The following is a 20,121-nucleotide window of genomic DNA, read 5'->3' on the forward strand; positions in this document are numbered from 1 at the left end:
TTAAATGATTGATTGACTGGCGGATTGGTTAACTGATTGGTTGGCTGGTTAATTGGTTGGTTGGTTGACTGACTGACTAACTGGTTGGTTGGATGGTTGGTTGATTGGTTAGTTGCTTGCTTGATTGATTGGTTAATTAATTGGTTGGGTGGTTAATTGGTTGGTTAATTGACTGATTGACAGGTTGATTCATTCATTCATTCGTTTATTTAATTGATTGGTTGGTTGATTGATTGACTGGTTGGTTGGTTGGTTGATTGATTCATTCATTTAATTGATTGGTTGGTTGGTTAATTGGTTGATTGACTGCTTGGTTTGTTGGTTAATTATTTGATTGACTGGTTGGTTTGTTGGTTAATTGGTTGATTGACTGGTTGGTTGATTGAATGGTTGGTTGGATGGTTGGTTGATTTGTTGATAAATTGGTTGATTGACTGGTTAGTTTGTTGGTTAATTGGTTGATTGACTGGTTGGTTGGATGGTTGGTTGGTTGATTGAATGGTTGGTTGGTTTGTTGGTTAATTGGTTGATTGACTGGTTGGTTGGATGGTTGGTTGGTTGATTGAATGGTTGGTTGGTTTGTTGGTTAATTGGTTGATTGACTGGTTGGTTGGATGGTTGGTTGGTTGATTGAATGGTTGGTTGGTTGGTTTGTTGGTTAATTGGTTGATTGACTGGTTGGTTTTGTTGGTTAATTGGTTGATTGACTGGTTGGTTGGATGGTTGGTTGGTTGGTTGATTGAATGGTTGGTTGGTTGGTTGGTTTGTTGGTTAATTGGTTGATTGACTGGTTGGTTGGATGGTTGGTTGGTTGATTGAATGGTTGGTTGGTTGGTTTGTTTGTTGGTTAATTGGTTGATTGACTGGTTGGTTGGATGGTTGGTTGGTTGATTGAATGGTTGGTTGGTTGGTTGGTTTGTTGGTTAATTGGTTGATTGACTGGTTGGTTGGATGGTTGGTTGGTTGATTGAATGGTTGGTTGGTTGGTTTGTTGGTTGGTTGGTTGATTGAATGGTTGGTTGGTTGATTAATTGGTTCATTGACTGGTTGGTTGGATGGTTGGTTGGTTGACCGATTGATTGTACACTGTAAAAAATGCTAGCTTTCACACAATTCTTTTGTTGTTCCAACACAAATCGATTAAGTTAACTTGATTGTTTTTAGAAATGTAAGTTTATTAAATATAAAACAATTTTGTCCAAAAAAACCTTAAGAATTGTGTTGTCAACTTATTTTAAATAAGTAGTTTAAGAAGCAGCAACATAAATTTTGTAAAAGTGAAATGTGTAATGTAAAATATTTGTGTTGTGTAAAAGTATAAAGTTAAAATGTTTCATTCCATTTATTAATTGAAGTCTAGTAAGACATTTGATTGGACTGATCGACTTATTGATTTATTAATTGATTAAATGTTTTTATTGACATTTTTATAGTATTTAATTTCTTAATAATTTCATGCATTTTTTTGTAAACAAAGTGATTATAGATTTATTTGATAATAGATTTATTAAATTTTTGTTATACAGTCATGTTAAAGGGCCATGACACCCCCACTTTCAGTTCAAGTCTACCTCAGATAAAAAAAAAAAAAGCATCATAATGGCCGTGGAGCTTCCAGTGGGCGGTCTTCACTTTCATCTATGACAAATGTTTTCATTAAATACATTTTATTGAAAACAAAGAAAGAAAGACCCCCCCCTTTAGTTTACTTAAAATTATTATATTATTTAAGTTAATTTTATTTATTTTATTTGTCTATTCTATTTATTACTTTACATTAATTACATTTTTTGTTTTATTTTATTTATTTTTCATTCATTCATTCATTCATTTCTTTTTGGCTCAGTCCCTTTATTACACTGGGATCGCCATAGTGGAATGAAACGCCAACCCATCCAGCATATGTTTTACACAGCGGATGCCCTTCCAGCCACAAACCCATCACTGGGAAACATTCACACACATACATTACGGACAACCCAGCCTACCCAATTCACCTATATTGCATGTCTTTGGACTGTGGGGGAAACCGGAGCACCCAGAAGAAACCCACGCCAATATGGGGAGAACATGCAAACTCCACACAGAAACACCAACTGACCCAGCCGAGGCTCTAACCAGCGACCTTCTTGATGTAAAGGCGAACAAGCTACCCACTGCGCCACTGTGAATCCCCTTATTTATTTTTTTAAACAAATAATGCATAACATAAGAATTAAATTATTGTATCGTTGACGTGTTATTTCGGATATAATATATGAATTACACTCAACCCAGCCTGAAAATCATTGTACACTTGATGATTATCTTTAAATTTGAATGTTTATTTTTAATCTTAAAGTGATCCAATTTATTTTAAACCTTAACTTATGACATTACCAAGGCATTTTATTTCACTACATCAACAGATCATGTCATGGCATGGCAAACTGAGTCATGCCAAGTTCACTGTAAAATTCTCAATAAACCCTTAGTGCACTGGCAGTCATGTGATCTCACACTGAGCTCTGATTGGCAGGATGCAGACTATGGAATTATGTCACAGTTGATAAGCTGGAAGGTACCGTACTTTCCATGTGCTGCTGCTGATCACTGATAGGCTTCATTTTGGAGGAAGAGAGAGTTTACAGGTCTCAATCAAACACATCAGCTCTTGTGTCGCAACATTAACCTTTTTTTTTTTCTTTCATGCGGGCTCTACAGAATGACCTTGAACTGACCCTGTACTGTTATGACTTTCAGTGATGACAAGCAGTGAATGAAAGTGATTGTCAGTTAAAGGTCTGCCAAAAAATCATTTACTTTCCCTTGTGTGGTTTTACACCTTTATGAGTTTGTTTCTTCTGTTGATTACAAAAGGAGATATTTTATAGAATGCTGGTTGCTGAGAGGCATCGACTTCCATAGTACGAAAATAATGCGATTGAAGTCAGTGGGTGACATCTAACAGCATTCTTCAAAATATCCATTATTTTTAAAGAAGAATGTAACTCAAACAGGTTTTGATGCACTCACCGGCCACTTTATTAGGTACACCTGTCCAACTACTCAACGCAAATTTCTAATCAGCCAATCACATGGCAGCAACTCAATGCATTCAGGCATGTAGACATGGTCAAGACGATCTGCTGCAGTTCAAACTGAGCATCAGAATGTGGAAGAAAGGTGATATAAGTGACTTTGAACGTGGCATGTTTGTTGGTGCTGGACGGGCTGGTCTGAGTATTTCAGAAACTGCTGATCTACTGGGATTTTTTACACACAACCATCTCTAGGGTTTACAGAAAATGGTCTGAAAAAGAGGAAATATCCAGTGAGCGGCAGTTCTGTGGGCGCAAATGCCTTGTTGATGCCAGAGGAGAATGGCCAGACTGGTTCCAGCTGATAGAAAGGCAACAGTAACTCAAATAAGCACTCGTTACAACCGAGGTCTGCAGAAGAGCATCTCTGAACACACAACACATCCAACCTTGAGGCAGATGGGCTACAGCAGCTGAAGACCACAGCGGGTGCCGCTCCTGTCAGCTAAAAACAAGAAACTGAGGCTACAATTCACACAGGCTCACCAAAACTAGACAATAGAAGATTGGAATTTGGCGTCAACAACATGAAAGCATGGATCCATCCTGCCTTGTATCAACAGTTCAGGCTGCTGGTGGTGGTGTAATGGTGTGGGGGAGATTTTCTTGCCACACTTTGGGCTCATTAGTACCGATTGGGCATCGTGTCAACACCACAGTCTACATGAGTATTGTTGCTGATCATGTCCATCCCTTTATGACGACAGTGTACCCATCTTCCGATGGCTACTTCCAGTAAGATAACTCGCCATGTCATAAAGTGCAAATCATCTCAGACTGGTTTCTTGAACATGACAATGAGTTCACTGTACTCAAATGGCCTCCATTCGCATCATGGATGTGCAGCTGACAAATCATGTATATGCCTCAAAGAATTAAAGCCGTTTTAAAGGCACAAGGGGGTCCAACCCGGTACTAGTAAGGTGTACCTAATAAATTGGCCTGTGTGTGTGTGTATATATATATATATGTGTGTGTATGTATTCATTTTAATATTTTTCCACTATCCTTCCAATCACTCGGTTTCACTCTTAATTTAATAATAAGTTACCAATCAGTTTTTATTACTTTAAAATATGATAAAGTTTAGGATGATTGCTTATATATTTTAACAATTGCTGATCAAAGTATGTCGCACATTTTTATTTACTAAAATATATCTAATAAGCTGAATTACATTCAAACACTTTTTCATCCCATATTTTACTTTGTTCCCACACTTTATTTGAAACATTTTTGACGCATTAATGTTGAAAAATACAGTATTTTTCTGCTGTTTTTAAATAGGCCTCGCATCTATATTTTCTTGCTTACGCTTTATACAGTTTATGCAAAAAAATTATTTTTAATGTTTACAATTAACTTGAATATTTACATTTATTTTGCAGAATATTTTCCACAAATCAGAAAATATGCTTATTATAGACCCACTTGTATAAATAAAGAGTGTTTGTTTTCTCTTCATAATTCACATTTACTCTGATCATCCCATGCAACTAATTGTGAATGATTATTAAAAAAAAACACACTCACTCTTCCATTTAGAAAGATGAAAAAAGCGGCTTTATTTACAGCAGTATTGCACAAATTAGCACAGATTGGTTCAGTGCAAAATACAAAAAAAGGATGTATTTAACAAAACAAATACAAATTGTCATCTTGCTACACATTTACTGGGTCCTGGGTGGCGTCAGATCGGGTGATGCGGGAGTTAGTTCAGTGCAACAGGACTGAAAACACTCAGTCTGAGGTCCAGTGAGAAACACACAGGTTGGCCTGAAATTCAGAGATTTCCCTCAGAAAACAAAAACAAAAGTTTGTTCTGGAATATAAAAAAAGCTGGAAAACGGGAACTGCTAGAATGAACACAGCATGACACAATATGTATACGATGCTTACAGCAATGAAAAGATGAGGTCTTTGGTTTAAATGGTAAACCTGGAACGGCAGACAAGCTAAACATTGTCATTTTGGCAAAGAGAAACAAAAACAAACATGAAAACACAGGGCCGTGCATCTTCCACATGTGGAATGTCTAACCGACGGATTTCTTCAACTTTCAGCAATACCTTTCAAAGTAGGTAGTCAATACATCAGTTTAATCTTTGCATTTAGAGAAACACATCATTATTATACCAACATACTTGACGACTCGTTCTGAGCCTTGTGCATTGATTACTGCAATACTGGGAGAACGGTAATAAAAGGCGAAGGAGGGAAAGAAAGACAAGAAGACTGGTTTGTTCAAGATAAAAACGACACAGGTGTATTTCCCTTCGTCCCTGAGGCTGGATGAAGCTGTTGAGCAGTGGTTGTGATGTGTGCACAACTAGTCAGGTTGCAAATTAATTCCCAAATTTGGTGCAACCAGAAACCAGAGTTTCTGCAAGTAAAATCCTGCTCGATCGGCGCTGTATCTTTGAGCAAGGCACTTTAATGGAGGTTTTACTGTAGGTATGATCGCTTTGGGAGAAAGCTATTTGCAACATTGACTAACCAAACCCCTTGACCTAAACTACACTGTAAAAAGCCATTAGTTGACTACTTACTGCTTAAGTACTGCTTAATTTTTATAATTATGCACATAGTTCATTTACTTAATAGTTTTAAGGCATTGGCTTTACTCACTAAGGTCAACTTATTGCTTAAAAGTAATGGGTTTACTCACATTTTAAAATAATGAAGTCAACCAATTGTTTTTAAAAAGGTGATTAAACCCATTGATTTCAAAGTAAAGTCAACTAATCGCTTAAAGCAATTGTTTTACTCACATTTTTTTAAAGTCAAATAATTGCTTCAATTCAATGGGTTAACTCACTTTTTTATAGTAAACTCGACTAATAGCTTTGAAAGCAATGGGTTTAATCACTTTCTGTAAAGTCAACTAATTGCTTAAAAGCAATGGGTTTGTTGTTTTTTTACGGTAAAGCTAACTAATCGCTTTGAAAGCAACAGGTTTACTAACTTTATTCAAGTCAACTAATCGCTTTTTAAAAAAGTGAGTGAACTTGTTCCCTTGGAATCAATTAGTTGAATTAACTTTTTTAAAATAAACCCACTGATTTCAAAGCAAGATCAAGTAATCACTTAAAAGCAATAGATTTACTCACATTTTTAAAGGCAACTGATCGCTTAAATTCAATGGGTTTACTCAAAATTTTTTTTAAGCAAAGTCAACTAATCGTTTTTAAGGCAACAAGTTTCCTCACTTTTTTTTAGTAAAGTCAACTAATCGCAAAAGAAAAACAATGGGTTTACTCATTTATTTATTTACAGTAATGTCAAGTAAAGTCAACTAATCGTTTTAAAAAAGTGAGTAAACTTGTTGCTTTCAAAGTGATTAGTTGAATTTACTTTAAGGAAAGGTAAACCCATTGATTTCAAAAGTGTAGTCAACTAATCGCTTAAAATCTAAGGGTTTACTTGCTTTTCAAAAGTAAAGTCAAGTAATCGCTTAGAAGCAATGGGTTTACTTTTTAAAAGAAAAGTCAACTAATCGCTTTAAGAGCAACAAGTTTACTCACTTAAGTCAACTAATCGCTTTGAAAGCAATGCGTTTGGTCACTTTCTAAAATAGTCAACAAATCGCTTTAAATCAACGGGTTTACTTGCTTTTTAAAAGTAAAGTGAACTAATTACTTCAAAAGCAACAAGTTTACTCACTTATTTAAGTCAACTAATCGCTTTGAAAGCTGTGTTTACTCACTTTTTAAAATAAAGTCAACTAATCGCTTTAAAAAAAAGTGAGTAAACTTGTTCCCTTCGAATCAATTAGATAAATTTACTATTTAAAAAAAGTAAAACCCACTGATTTCAAAGCAAAGTCAATTAATCACTTAAAAGCAATAGATTTACTCACATTTTTAGAGGCAACTGATCGCTTAAATCCAATGGGTTTACTCACTTTTTTCAGTAAAGTCAACTAATTGCCAAAATACCCCCCCCCCCCCCCAAAAAAAAACCCAATGGGTTTACTCTTTTTTTTTATTTACAATAATGTCAAGTAAATCAACTAATCGCTTTCAAAAAAGTGAGTAAACCCATTGCTTTAAAGCGGTTTAGTTAGAAAAAGTAAACCAATTGATTTCAAAGTAAAGTCAACTTTTCATTGCTTGAAAGCAATGGATTTACTCTCATTTTTAAAGTTAACTAAACGCTTTGAAAGCAAGAAGTTTACTCACTTTTTAAAAGTAAAGTCAAGTAACTGCTTAAAATCAACAGGTAACTAATTGCTTTGAAAGCAGCCAGTTCACTCACTTTTTAAGGTAAAGTCAACTAATCGCTTTAAAAACAACACATTTGCTTTTTAGAAGTCAACTATTTGATTTGAAAGCAATAAGTTCACTCACTTTTTTACAGTAAAGTCAACTAATCGTTTTTAAAAAGTGAGTAAACTTGTTGCTTTCAAAGTTGAATTTACTTTAAGAAAACGTAAACCCATCGATTTCAAAAGTGTAGTCAACTAATCGCTTACAAGCAATGAGTTTGCTTACTTTTTAAAATGAAGTCAACTAATCGCTTAAAATCAACAGGTTTACTTGCTTTTTAAAAGTAAAGTGAACTAATCCCTTAAAGCAATAAGTTTACTCACATATTTAAGTTAACTAATCACTTTGAAAGCTATGAGTTTGCTCACTTTTTAAAATAAAGTCAAGTAATCGCTTAATCAACGGGTTTACTTGCTTTTTAAAAGTAAAATCAACTTATCACTTAGAAAGCAACAATTTTACTCACTTTAAGGTAAAGTCAACTAATGGTTTTGAAAGCAACGGGTTTACTCTAATGTAAAGTCAACTAATAGCTTAAAAGTATTGGTTTTACTCAAATATTCAAAGTAGTTAACTAATCGCTTAAAATCAATAGGTTGACACTTTTTCAGTACAGTCAACTAATCGCTTCAAAAGCAACAAGTTTACTCACTTATTTAAGTCAACTAATCGCTTTGAAAGCATTGAGTTTGCTCACTTTTTAAAATAAAGTCAAGTAATCGCTTAAAAGCAGCAGTTATACTCACTTGTGTAAGTCAACTAATTGGTTTAAAGGCAACAATTTTTAAAGTCAAGTAATAGGCTCAAAAGCAACTAATTTATTTTCTTTTTTCAGTAGTCAACTAATCGCTTAAAAGCAATGGGTTTACTCACTTTAAAAAGTAAAGTCAACTAATCGGTTTAAATTCAATAATTTTACTCACTTTTTGAAAGTAAAGTCAACTATTTGCTTCAGAAGTGACAAGTTCACTCGCTTAAGTCAAGTCAACTAATCAATCAAGCACGGGTTTGCTCACTATTTAAAGTAAAGTCAAGTTGCTTTAAAGCAATTAGTTGACTAAAGTGAGTAAAACGGTTGCTTTTAAGCCAACAATTTTACTCCCTTTTAAAAAAGTAAAGTCAACTAATCAATTTTTTACAGTGTAGATTCACAAAACTAGGCATAAGCGCATGTTGTTGAAACAAATGGAAGTTTAACTTTAATAAGCAAACAAATAAGAACATTTAATTAACCGGAATACCAAATGTGGAATGATTATGATGTCTAAAAAACATTACATCCGTATTAGTTACACATACTCACTACCTTTGCCTGTCCAATTCGATTTTTGTCTACTGTAAAGTATCTCATACGAGTTCATATACTGTTCATCTAGTACCTGACAGCTTCATGAGACCTTTTCACATGACTTTTCATCACGAATGCAAATCTTTGACCTTCAAATGAAACGTGTTGTATCGTAACGGCTACAAGCGCAAGTGAGTTTCTCTGCTTGCTTCGGAAAAAAAAACTAAACTAAAATGTGTGAGTATGTAACCGGAAACAAATGACATGAAAATGTAGGTTATCAAAAACGTACTGAGAAATGAGCTGAAATTTGGATAACACTATTCCCTTTATTTTTGCAATGCAGAATTAGGGTAATTTTGTGATTGTGTCTGGACTTTTACTAATACATCTGCCTATGGATAAATGACCAAGTGAAGTACTTTACAATTAAAATAACAGGATAAGAAAATACCAGTTTGCAACAGTAACCAGCATTTATGCATGGCTAAAAATCAATGGAAGAGAGATGGGAGGTTTCGACACATGGCTGTATGCACAATAAGCTTGGTTAAATTTTGTGTGCAGGAATAAGGTCAACTGTTAAAAGTGGTGCTCAGACCTTTAAAACAAAGCAATTTTTATAGTTAAAATCAACTAATATAAGTAACAAATTCAAAATATTTGGCCCTTAAAGGGATAATTCGCCCAAAAACAAAAATCCTGTCATCATTTACTCATCCTTCACTTGTTTCAAACCTGTTTGAGTTTCTGTCTTCTGTTAAACAGAACAGAAAATAATTTGAAGAATGTTGGAAACCAGCAGCCATTGACTTCCATAGTATTTTTTTTCCTACTATGGATATCAATGGCTACTGGTTTACAATATTCTTTAAAATATCTTCTTTTGTTCACCGAAAATAAACTTATAAAGGTTTGGAACTACTTGAAGATGAAAGCATTTCTATTTTTTGGGTGAACTGGCCCTCTTTACTGAAGTGCAACTCCTTTTTGCGTAGATTCTTATTGAAATTAAGGATTTTGTTCACATAATTTTGCAAAGCAACAATAGAACATTTTTACATGCAATGCCTCAAGATGTATTTTAATTATTAAACTTTAAACTTGTTGTTTTTAGAATGCTGTATCCTCAATAAAGCCGCTCACACACTGCACTTTTCAGCCCGTGCTAATGTGCCCGATCGGAAATATGAGATTGTACGACAAATTTCGCATGTCACTGGGTTTTAAAGTACAAGCTTGGTGAGCTTTGACTTGCAAATTTGCATGACCTGAATGCGTGAGGCCAATAGAACATCAAAACGTGACCACTCTGTACAGAGATGTCAAACACTGAGCAATCGTTTGTGCTGTCAAAGTCGTCATCTTTTATTCCTTTTTTTTTCGCAGCACCATATGATTCGCACATGATTTTCGCATGCTCAAACACTGATATACAATAAGTATAACTGAAAAATGTGTATAAAATATAGGCTGACGAACATTCCCGCACTGAATATTATGGGTTAAGAAGTTATTTAAGTTAAAATCCGGAAGGGAATCCGCTGAGTAAAACGTATGCCGGAATAGTTGGCGGTTCATTCCACTGTGGTGACCCCTGATAAAAAAGGGACTAAGCCAAATGAATGAACAGTTAAAATCTGTGCAAAAATAGGGTCCGTTGTCAAAAGAGTCAGTCATAATATTCAAACCGAGCAGCTTTGCATTGGTCAAAGCAGCAAATACACATGATAAACTTAAACAAGAGTGAAATATGTTGGAAACGACTTCCAATCTGAGAGGATTCCTATTGAAATGACTGCATTTTGTCCATGAAATTGCTCAAAGCAATGATAAATTGTGGGCGGAATCCGCAAGACCACAAAATATGCTCTAGAAGAGGTAAATGCACATCTAACAAACCTCAAATGACATCTAGCACATTTAGAAAAGTAAAAAAACAATTAGGAAAAAAGTGATGTAGAGTGTGAATGGCCGACTCCATCTCATGGCAATTCGTAACTTTGATTTCATTCGCACAATTTAGTCTGATTTGCCTATCCCCCGATGATGTTGGGGTTTGCAGCCGTGCCTCCTTTTTAAAATCGTACATTTTTGTATGACTAAACTCGAACGAATTCATGCGGATTAGCCACTAAACTGACTAAATGTAAAATAGTTACGTTTTCTTGTGAGATCAGGCAGGAATGGCCCCTAAAGTTGGGTAATAATCCTTATTTTTTGGTCATTTTCTGTTCTAGTGCAACATTTCTTGCGAATAATAGAAATACTAGTGCTTCATACTAATGTCTGGTTTCAGCAATCAGTATGAACCACAGAGTGAACATCATATCACGAAATCAATGTACCAATGGTTACCCGAGTAACTTGGTCCTTCATAGAGTTCAACATATTGAGAAATATGCAGTCACAGCAGTCATGTGAAAAGGCCTTAAAATATCCTGATTCAAATGAAGATAATTCATGCGTAACTCAAATAGATCAATCTCTGTTTATGCATTTAGTCCGATTGTTTACTTCCTGCTATTGGGTTATCCTTTTAATATGATTCATATAAGCTAACGCAAACCAAACGCAAGTGCAAACTAGGACACGAGGAACAGGCGGAACCAAAACCATCGCTTGACCGACTAACGTCCACTAACGTGCATCAAATTATTCACAAAATGTACAAATTAAATATAGTAAAAATAAATACAAAAGCAATAACGAAACAAAAAAGACAGGCTAAAGTCAACAAAAAGAGAGACGTGTCAAGGGCAAACAAACAATGAAGGCACGTTTTTTCCACTTCCTCCACATACGGTGCAATTAAAAACACACCAGGTTTAATTCATGTCAACACAGCATCTAATGGCTCAGCTTTCCATGTGAACGCAGGAAACTCTGCTGTGAGTTTTAGGATGGCCGAGGGTTCCCGATGTTTATATAAATCCGTCCTGCACACATCCCGACAGGTCCAAAAACTGTACGCCGAAACCCGGAGAGAGGTTGCGGAAGAGCAGCACTGCTGTTTTCCCTTATTATGTACATACATACATACATATATATTTATATATATACAGCCCAGAGAGAGGGTGATGTCTGATGCTACATGTCTGCTACGTGTCTGCTGGGTGTTCAATGCGAAAATCATCTTCTTCGCAGGAAAAAGTGTACTAGGCGTCCGATAATGTCGTTCATCCACAGGACGATGGCGTGTTCGTTGGGAGCATGCAGCTGGTTCACTCCTGCTCCGGCCTGTAAGGTGACAGACAAATCCCATTAAGTCAGATGAAAAAAAAAATCTGAAAAATACATAAATAAAATGTACGGTCCCACTTTATATTAAGTGGCCTTAACTAATATATACTTACACGGGAATTAATAGTTTGTTACAATGTACTTATTGTGTAAATGCATGTATTTACTATGTACTTATGCTTGATTAAATGCATGTATGTAATTACATCTGTATTTAACTTTTGTAATTACATTTGTAAATACACTGTAAACTATCCCTTACACCTTAACCCACCCTTAAACCTACCCATGCCACCAAACCTGTCCATAACCCAACCTCTATCCCAACTCAAAAGCACCACAAGTGTTCTCAAATACATTATAAACACATTAACTACATTGTATTTATTTTTTGAGTACATAGTAGTTAAGGACACTTAATATAAAGTGGGACCATATGTACTTTTATTTATGCATTTGAATTGCATTATGGGACTTGAATTGACTTATGGGATGTTGAGAAGTTTAAAAAATAAATTTTTACTGTCATTTTTAATCGTTTAATAGTGATATATCATCTAGATTCTTGTATATTACCCTACAAAAGCCTGATGCTGGTACATTTTCTGTTATTTTACAAATGTATTTCTCTATATATTTTATTTTCATACATTATATTATTTCAAATGACTAAAATGTCAATAAAAGTCACTTTCTTAAACTGCTTAGTTAAATGTTCAACATTAAAATTTGACAGCAAAGATCAACATTCCATAATGCAATTCACAACTTTAAATAAACAGGAAACACTTGTAAATCACAAAATATGGATTAATTTTATATTTACTAAACCAGTTTATACACATAAAACACATTAAATGCAAGTAAAGTGACCCCTGATAAATAAGGGACTAAGCCAAGTGAAGATTTATAAACTAATTTCGAGAGGAGCCTGTGATATAATTGAGCGCTGCTGGCTACTCATCTGTAATCAGTAATAATCCAATCAGAGTGATCCTAGCTTAATATAAATGGATCACTTTTTCCTTATTGCTCTATCTTCGTTTTGGAAGAATCCCCCCTTCTACCCCATCTCCTCCTTTTTCTCCCCTTTCTAAAGGGGGAGCTATCGAGACCTACCTGATCTCGGATCCCCTGATATGCTTATTGACTGTGCGGGAGCCCTGGGCTCAACTATCTACGAGCTCAGGGTTCTCTCCCGGGACAGCATGCCAAATCTGCTTTAAATGCCAAGCATATCTAAGTGGAAACTCTAGAAATGAATGAACAGCTAAAATACATGTGAAAAATTAGGGTGCAGTATCAAAAGAGTCAGTCATATTTTTCAAACCGAACAGCTTTGGATCTGTCAAAGCAGCAAATACACACGATTAGGGCTGTGCAAATCATATCGAAATCACAACTTTGACATGTGCGATTTCTAAACCGCATTAAAGCATGTTTTCCCTCAGTATGCTATTTGAACCAATCAAAAAGCAACACACCTCTCAAACCGAGCAGCTTTGCATTGGTCAAAGCAGAAGATTCACATGATAAATTTAAACGAGAGTGAAATATGTTGGAAATGGTTTCCCATCTGAGAGGATTCCTATTGAAATGACTGCATTTTGTCCATGAAATTTCACTAAACAATAATAAATAGGGGGCAGAAACCGCAAGACCACAAGATATACTCTAAAAGAGGCAAATTCACATCCAACAAACCTCAAACGTCATCTAGCACATTTAGGAGAGTAAAAATAAAAACAACTGTGACCAACACGATCTCAAAGAAATTCATAACTTTATGACTTAGTAGCTAATTCGTACAATCCAGCACAATTTGCTTAATCCCCAAATGACGGTAGGGTTTGGGGGTGGAGTTTGCTGCCACGCCTCCTTTTTAAAATCGCACATTTTAGTACGACTGAGTTGACAGAGCAGAGATCAACATCCCATAAGGCAATTCACAACTATAAATAAACAAAAACACTCGTGAATCACAAAATATGGATTGAGATATTTTTTTACAGTGAATAATGTGTCAGAAATGTCCAATTTTATATTTACTAAAGCAATTTATACACATAAACACATACATACATTTATACACTACACATGGTTCGTTTGCGACACTCAAAACTGTTTCGAGTTTTTTAAACTTGTCGTGCCTGGAAACCCGAGCGTGACATACGGCATGTGCATCCCTTCCTATTTGCTGAACTTGTGCGTCTCCATTTAAAATAATGAAACTGAGCGTACAATAGACGAAGGTCCCCTTTTGTTGACTCGCAATATAAAACCTGTGCATTACAAGGCCCGGTTTGCGGTTGAATTTAAGTAAATACTTCATGCAGGCCGATCAAAGAGGTCTATCAGGCATGTGGCCCGGGTCTACGCTTTTTATTTGTGCATCCTAAAACTCCACATTTACAAAGCCTTTTAGTCGCTGACATTATCTTCAGCAGGAGAAATCTCTTATATCAGATGGCTGCTTCTCACTTAGAGCTGTTTATGCTAATGAGGGAAAGATAGTCACTAATGGGCGGAGTTTTCCCCCCTCTGGTGACACGTACAGGCAGAATTTCAAAGTGACTGTTTATATCAAGTGTGATTATAAAAAAAAATGAATCAGTAGATTTGTACCATTAGAAACTGGTTATATTCACAGACAGCTATGTCCAAACCCCTCATAGAAGTGATTTCAGCATAATAGGTCCCCTTTATTACCTGTGCTCCAGGTTTTTAACGTATATATATATATATATATATATATATATATATATATATATATATATATATATATATATATATATAACGTATATACACACATGCACACACGTTGAAATGATTCTCACAGCTGCTAATCTGTACAGTTCAGAGTTGCGCAGGTCAGCCCTTCAGCTCATACTGTGACACTGAGCACCATGTTGACACATGAAATACCATGTTGAGACCTTGATGCTTTGAGGGATTTACAGTATCTTCTGCATGCGGTCAGATCTACTGCGAACGCAATACAGGAACTAGCAGCTGCAGGTTATCCGGAGCTGTGAGATTTGGCAGCGTTTGCCCTGAACCAGGTGGCCTTTTTCTGGCCTGCAGATCTGTGCTACGTTCACCAGGCGTGCTGAATGACTGCGATAAGCATTTCCCCCTGGAGACTGGCAGGAACTAGTGAGGAAACGCACTCTACAACCAGAGAAAAGGAGGAGAAAAAAAGCCTTTCCTGTAGAGAATGAAAAACAGCAGGCCTGGGCGTACTTATAACCTCCACGATAACAATCTACTCTGAGACGACGACAATAAACAAACTGGCTGAAAACGCAAGAGCATAAATAAAAACCTCAATAATATATCTGTCATATTTCACCTCAATATCTCTACACAATGTTGGCTCAATGGTTAGCACTGTTGTCTCACAGCAAGAAGGTTGCTGGTTCGAGCCTTGGCTGGGTCAGTTGGTATTTCTGTGTGGAGTTTGCATGTTCTCCCCGTGTTTTTGTGGGTTTCCTTCGGGTGCTCCGGTTTCCCCCACAGTCCAAAGACATGCGCTATAGCTAAATTGGCCAAAGTGTGTGTGTGTGTGCATGTGAGTGTTTGAGTTTTTCCCAGTACCAGGTTGTGGCTGGAAGGGCATCCACTGTATAAAACATATGCCGGAATAGTGGGTGGTTCATTCCGCTATGGCGACCCCTGAAATAGAGACTAAGCCATAGAAAAATTAATGAATATTTGACTTCAGTATGTCTAGACACGTCTAACAAAATTATTTGATTAAGTTTTATAATTTAAATCAAATTTTAAAATTAAATTTTAATCTTTTTATTTTTGTTATTTATGTTGATATTTTTCATATATTTTTAAAAATGTTAATGCTCCTAAAATAGACTTTTTATTCACGCAAAAAAATGTCATTTGTTATTATTTTTTCTGGTTTTGTTGTAAAATATGACCTGTGACAAATGTTTTAGAAGCTACAGAGACCCGGAAGGGACATGACGGTGGAGAAAAAAAAATAGGTGGGAGAAAAAAAAACGAGTGATAGGTAAACACATTTTTGAAAGTTTTTGCGAGGGAACGCAAATATGTTTTCTTGTTGTTGTCTCGTTGGGAGATCACAACTGTTGTAAGCTTGTATAGGGAACGGGAGCTATGGCAACTCTTTGGGGGATCATAGCAGGTTTATAAGTGAAGACCGGGGCTGGCGGGCACGCTGTTACAAAACTGCAGAATTTTACACTACACGCCTATGTCATTTTTCAGCCACAAAAATAGATTCAAAACCGCCCAATTAGGCAGGAAACCGCTCAATCTGGCAACACTGCAGATCACACCATTTAAAGCAAAGGTGTCAAACTCAGTTCCAAAAGGGCCGCAGCTCTGCACAGTTTTAGTTTTTCCAACCCTAATTAAACACACCTGATCAAACTAATTGAGTCCTTCAGGCTTGTTTGAAACCTACACTAAGTGTGTTGGAGCAGGGTTTGAACTAAACTGTGCAGGGCTTTGGCCCTCCAGGAATTGAGTTTGACACCCCTGATTTAAAGTGAAGCTAAAGTGCAGGACAATTTGGGATTTGGTTGTGTGTTTAAACCGACAAATACACTTAATATGTCCTGCGTGTTTTATTTCAAACACAACTAATTTCCTCTTAAATGAGCACAAATGGTTAAAGTATGCTTTCGTTATATATCGGGGGTAAGTGACACCTCGGTAATCAAACAAAACAAAGTGAGAGATTCATTTGATGCTCTTCATTCATTTGATAACAGAGGTGTCACTTTAAATGGCGTGTACAGAAGCTGATCTGGGATCAGTTTATCATATGGAGCGCGTCCGTCAGTCAGTTTTGTTTTTGTTTAAAAGTTTGGAAAAACCTGAGCGATTCCTTTGTTAAAACCAAAAGAGGCCATGGCAAAATTGGAGACCCATGTACATAATTACAGCAACATGTTTTTCCACCAGTCAAAGGTTTTACACTGATGTATATGTCACAATTGCTAATTTTAATCAATTTTATTAGTTACAAAACTTTAATTAAGGAAGAAATTATTTCTTTGATAACTGGAAAAGAATATTTGAACCTATCGGTTTACAATATACTGATGGCCTGTTTTTCTAGGCTTTTTTGGTGATAATGGTCAGGAATGTTGGACCGTTATTGTCTTTTAGCATAAGTAGAGGACAGAAACTAGCCAGACTGTAATGTGTGAATTGTGGAGAGGGCTAAATAAGAATAAAAAACAAAAAACATTTTTATTAAGTGTATAAGTGCACTTTTTTTTTTGCTTTTATTCTTGCCACAATAAAGAATATATTTGTAGAGCAAACCATATTTTGTTGTCATTAATATTTTAATAAACTTTAAATGGTAAAACTGTCCGAGATATGAACAAAAGCAAGTGATGCATCAAAGTTTGATTTTTAAAAAAATCTTGGTTATACAAAACCTTATAATCATCAAAATAAATAATAAAAATAATTAGTTTAAAAATATTGAATGATATTAATGGTATGACGTAATTCCGGAAACTTCCTACTTCTCTGTTTATTTGCTCGTCCATTTCTTTTGACCGCCCCCTGTCATTTTAAAGAATATCATAACAGCGAACGCCTCAAGTATAAAAGCCTGTTTTACGAGGTGCTTGATGCGACGTCAGGTGAAAGTATAATATTAATAATAATAATAATAATAATAATAATAATTCCTTACATTTATATAGCACTTTTCTGGGCACTCAAAGCGCTTTACACACAATGGGGGGGATCTCCTCATCCACCACCAGTGGCACCACAGCCAGACGGCAGCCATTTTGCGCCAGACCGCACACCACACACCAGCTGATTGGTGGAGAGGAGACGGAGTGATAAAGCCAATTATGATATAGGGAGGGTTAGGAGGCCATGATGGACAGAGGCCAGTGGGCAGATTTGGCCAGGATGCCGGGGTTAAACCCCTACTCTTTTACACGGGACATCCTGGGATTACTATTGACCACAGAGAGTCAGGACCTCGATTTAACATCTCATCCGAAAGACGGCGCTCACTGAGCAGTATAGCGTCCTCATCACTATACTGGGGAATTAGGACCCACACAGACCGCAGGTTGGGCACCCCCTGCTGGCCTCACTAACACCACTTCCAGCAGCAACCTAGCTTTCCCATGTGGTCTCCCATCCAGGTACTGACTGGGCGCAGCCCTGCTTAGCTTCAGTGGGCGACCATAGTTGCAGAGAGCTAGCTGCTGGCTAGCTAAATCCAGCTTAAGGACAATGCTATTTTGATGTTCAATAATGACATCAAATGACGTTGATATTTGGTTGATTTTAGGTTGTTGGAAAGACCAAAATCCAACGTGAAGCCAACATCTTAAACCAACATCATGTTGACATCAAATACTGACATTTATTTGTGAGGTATGACAACCAAAATCCATCATCTGATAGACGTCATAGTGGCAACCTCCACACAACGTTAAGCTGTAACATCATTAGACGTTGATATTTGGTTGATTTTATGTTGGATGTTTTCTAATTCCCATAGACAAGAAAAAGTAGTGACTGCAGGTTGAATGAAAGTAGTGGAGTAAAAGTACTAATACTGCACTTAAAAATGTACTTTTTAATGTACTTTCCCTTGAGTACATTTTTAAACTAGTTAGTAAATTACAATTCCTGAGAAAAACTACTCAAGTACATTAGTTTGAGTATTTGTAATTCGTTACTTTACACCACTGCACACAAGTGAGCTCAATTAGCCAATTAATCAAATCAGTGAATAATCAAGGCAGGTGTGTGTGTGTGTGTGTCATCAATCAACCTGCAGCACGCAGCCGAAAATATCCCCAGTCATAAAACACTTTCTTTACAAACAAACAAACGCAGAGAGTGAAAAAAACAACTAATTCACTGAAAGCCCTGCCAAAAATCACATCGTGCCCTAAGAGGGATTGTGTTTTCAGCCAGAGGAAACAGGTGAGGAGGAAGTGGAGGGAGATTTCTGCGTGTGTGTGTGTGTGTGTGTGTGGTTAAACGGGTGAATCATGAGTCAGTGGGACTGCGTTGCTCGAACCGAACGTGCTTCAAAGGTTTATTTCAATGGCTGCATATTTTCACATGACATTCATTTTTTTAACTTGTGAGTGTGAGTCAACGCTGAACCACGCATCACTGCTAGTCAATGACTTCCACTACAAAACAGCTCCTGAGGTCACTGAGTTCAGCTCAACCCAACTCAAGGGGAGAGGAAGGAGAGCGAGATCTTTGTTTTAATACTGCGCTTATTCATGCTGGTTTTCAATGGCTTTTAGTGTTTGTTATTATGATCGCAGCACAATATGCTCTTTAAAAATGCTGTTTTAACTCAAATGTGGGTTACATATTGGTTTAAAAATGTCATCTATAATAATGTACTTATTTAAGCCAGTTGTGTTTTACATGTATTTTGCTGGGATTTTTTATGTTTGACCCAAATTTGGCAAAAAAAAAAAAAAAAATAGTAAAAGTGCAGCCATTGAGTGAAATATATGGTTAAAAATGTAAATTTTAACGCAAATTTGGAAAATTTAAAGATGTTGCATTAAATTTTGGGTTGCAAAAACACAAAATCATGTAAAAATTTGACCTAGTATGTTGCATGCATAGGCTAAATGGGTAATTTTTATGTTTAACCCAAATTTGGCTAAAAAACCCCAGTAAAAATCCAGCCAATGAGTGAAAAATTTGGGTAAAAATGTCATTTAAAATCCAGATTTTTAAAAAACCCAACTGTATGTTGCATGCATTGGCTAAATAGGTAATTTTTATGTTTAACTCAAATTTATCTTAAAAAATAGTAAAAATCCAGAGACTGAGTGAATTTATTAAAATGTTTTTAAAAACATTTAACCCAGTTTTGTTTTGCATGCATATAGCTTAAATTGGGTAATTTTAACATTTAACCCTATTTGTATTAAAAGTAATAGCCCAGCTGTTGTATTAAAGTTTGCTTTAAAAAGGTAATTTAAAAGCATGTAAAGCTTTAATCAAGTCGTATGTTGCATGCGTCCTTTTTTGTTACATTTAACCCACATTTGGCAACAAAAAAATAGTAAAAACCCAGCCACAGAGTGAAAATTTTGAGTAAAAATGTAATTAATTTAATCATGATTTTTTTTTAAGTCCAGTTGTTTTTTGCATGCATAGTGTAAATGGGTCGTTTTTACATATTTGACCCAAAATTAAATTAAAAATAATGATAATCCAGCTGTTGCATTACATT

The 20,121-nt window shown here is 35.9% G+C and overlaps 2 protein-coding genes across 4 annotated transcripts in view; both read right to left on the bottom strand.

Moving 5' to 3' along the window:
• acoxl (acyl-CoA oxidase like) overlaps nucleotides 1–20,121 on the bottom strand; it is a 354,958-nt gene that overhangs the window by 142,275 nt on the left and 192,562 nt on the right. The gene's annotated exons all lie outside the window — the stretch shown is intronic.
• Nucleotides 4,616–20,121, bottom strand: part of bcl2l11 (BCL2 like 11) — a 58,930-nt gene continuing 43,424 nt past the window's right edge. Inside the window, exons 4-5 of one of the 3 annotated variants that reach the window (XR_015504901.1) lie at nucleotides 9,741–11,876; nucleotides 4,616–6,401 (exon numbers count right to left, since the gene is read on the bottom strand). Coding sequence is in view for 2 of the 3 variants with exons in the window: in XM_087277308.1 (XP_087133434.1) it covers nucleotides 11,769–11,876 (108 nt within the window). In the remaining variant the exon portion in view is untranslated. 3 annotated transcript variants of the gene reach the window in all.

This window comes from Danio rerio, chromosome 13, assembly GCF_052040795.2.
Source record: "Danio rerio strain M-AB ecotype USA chromosome 13, GRCz13ab, whole genome shotgun sequence".
Classification (NCBI taxonomy): domain Eukaryota; kingdom Metazoa; phylum Chordata; class Actinopteri; order Cypriniformes; family Danionidae; genus Danio; species Danio rerio.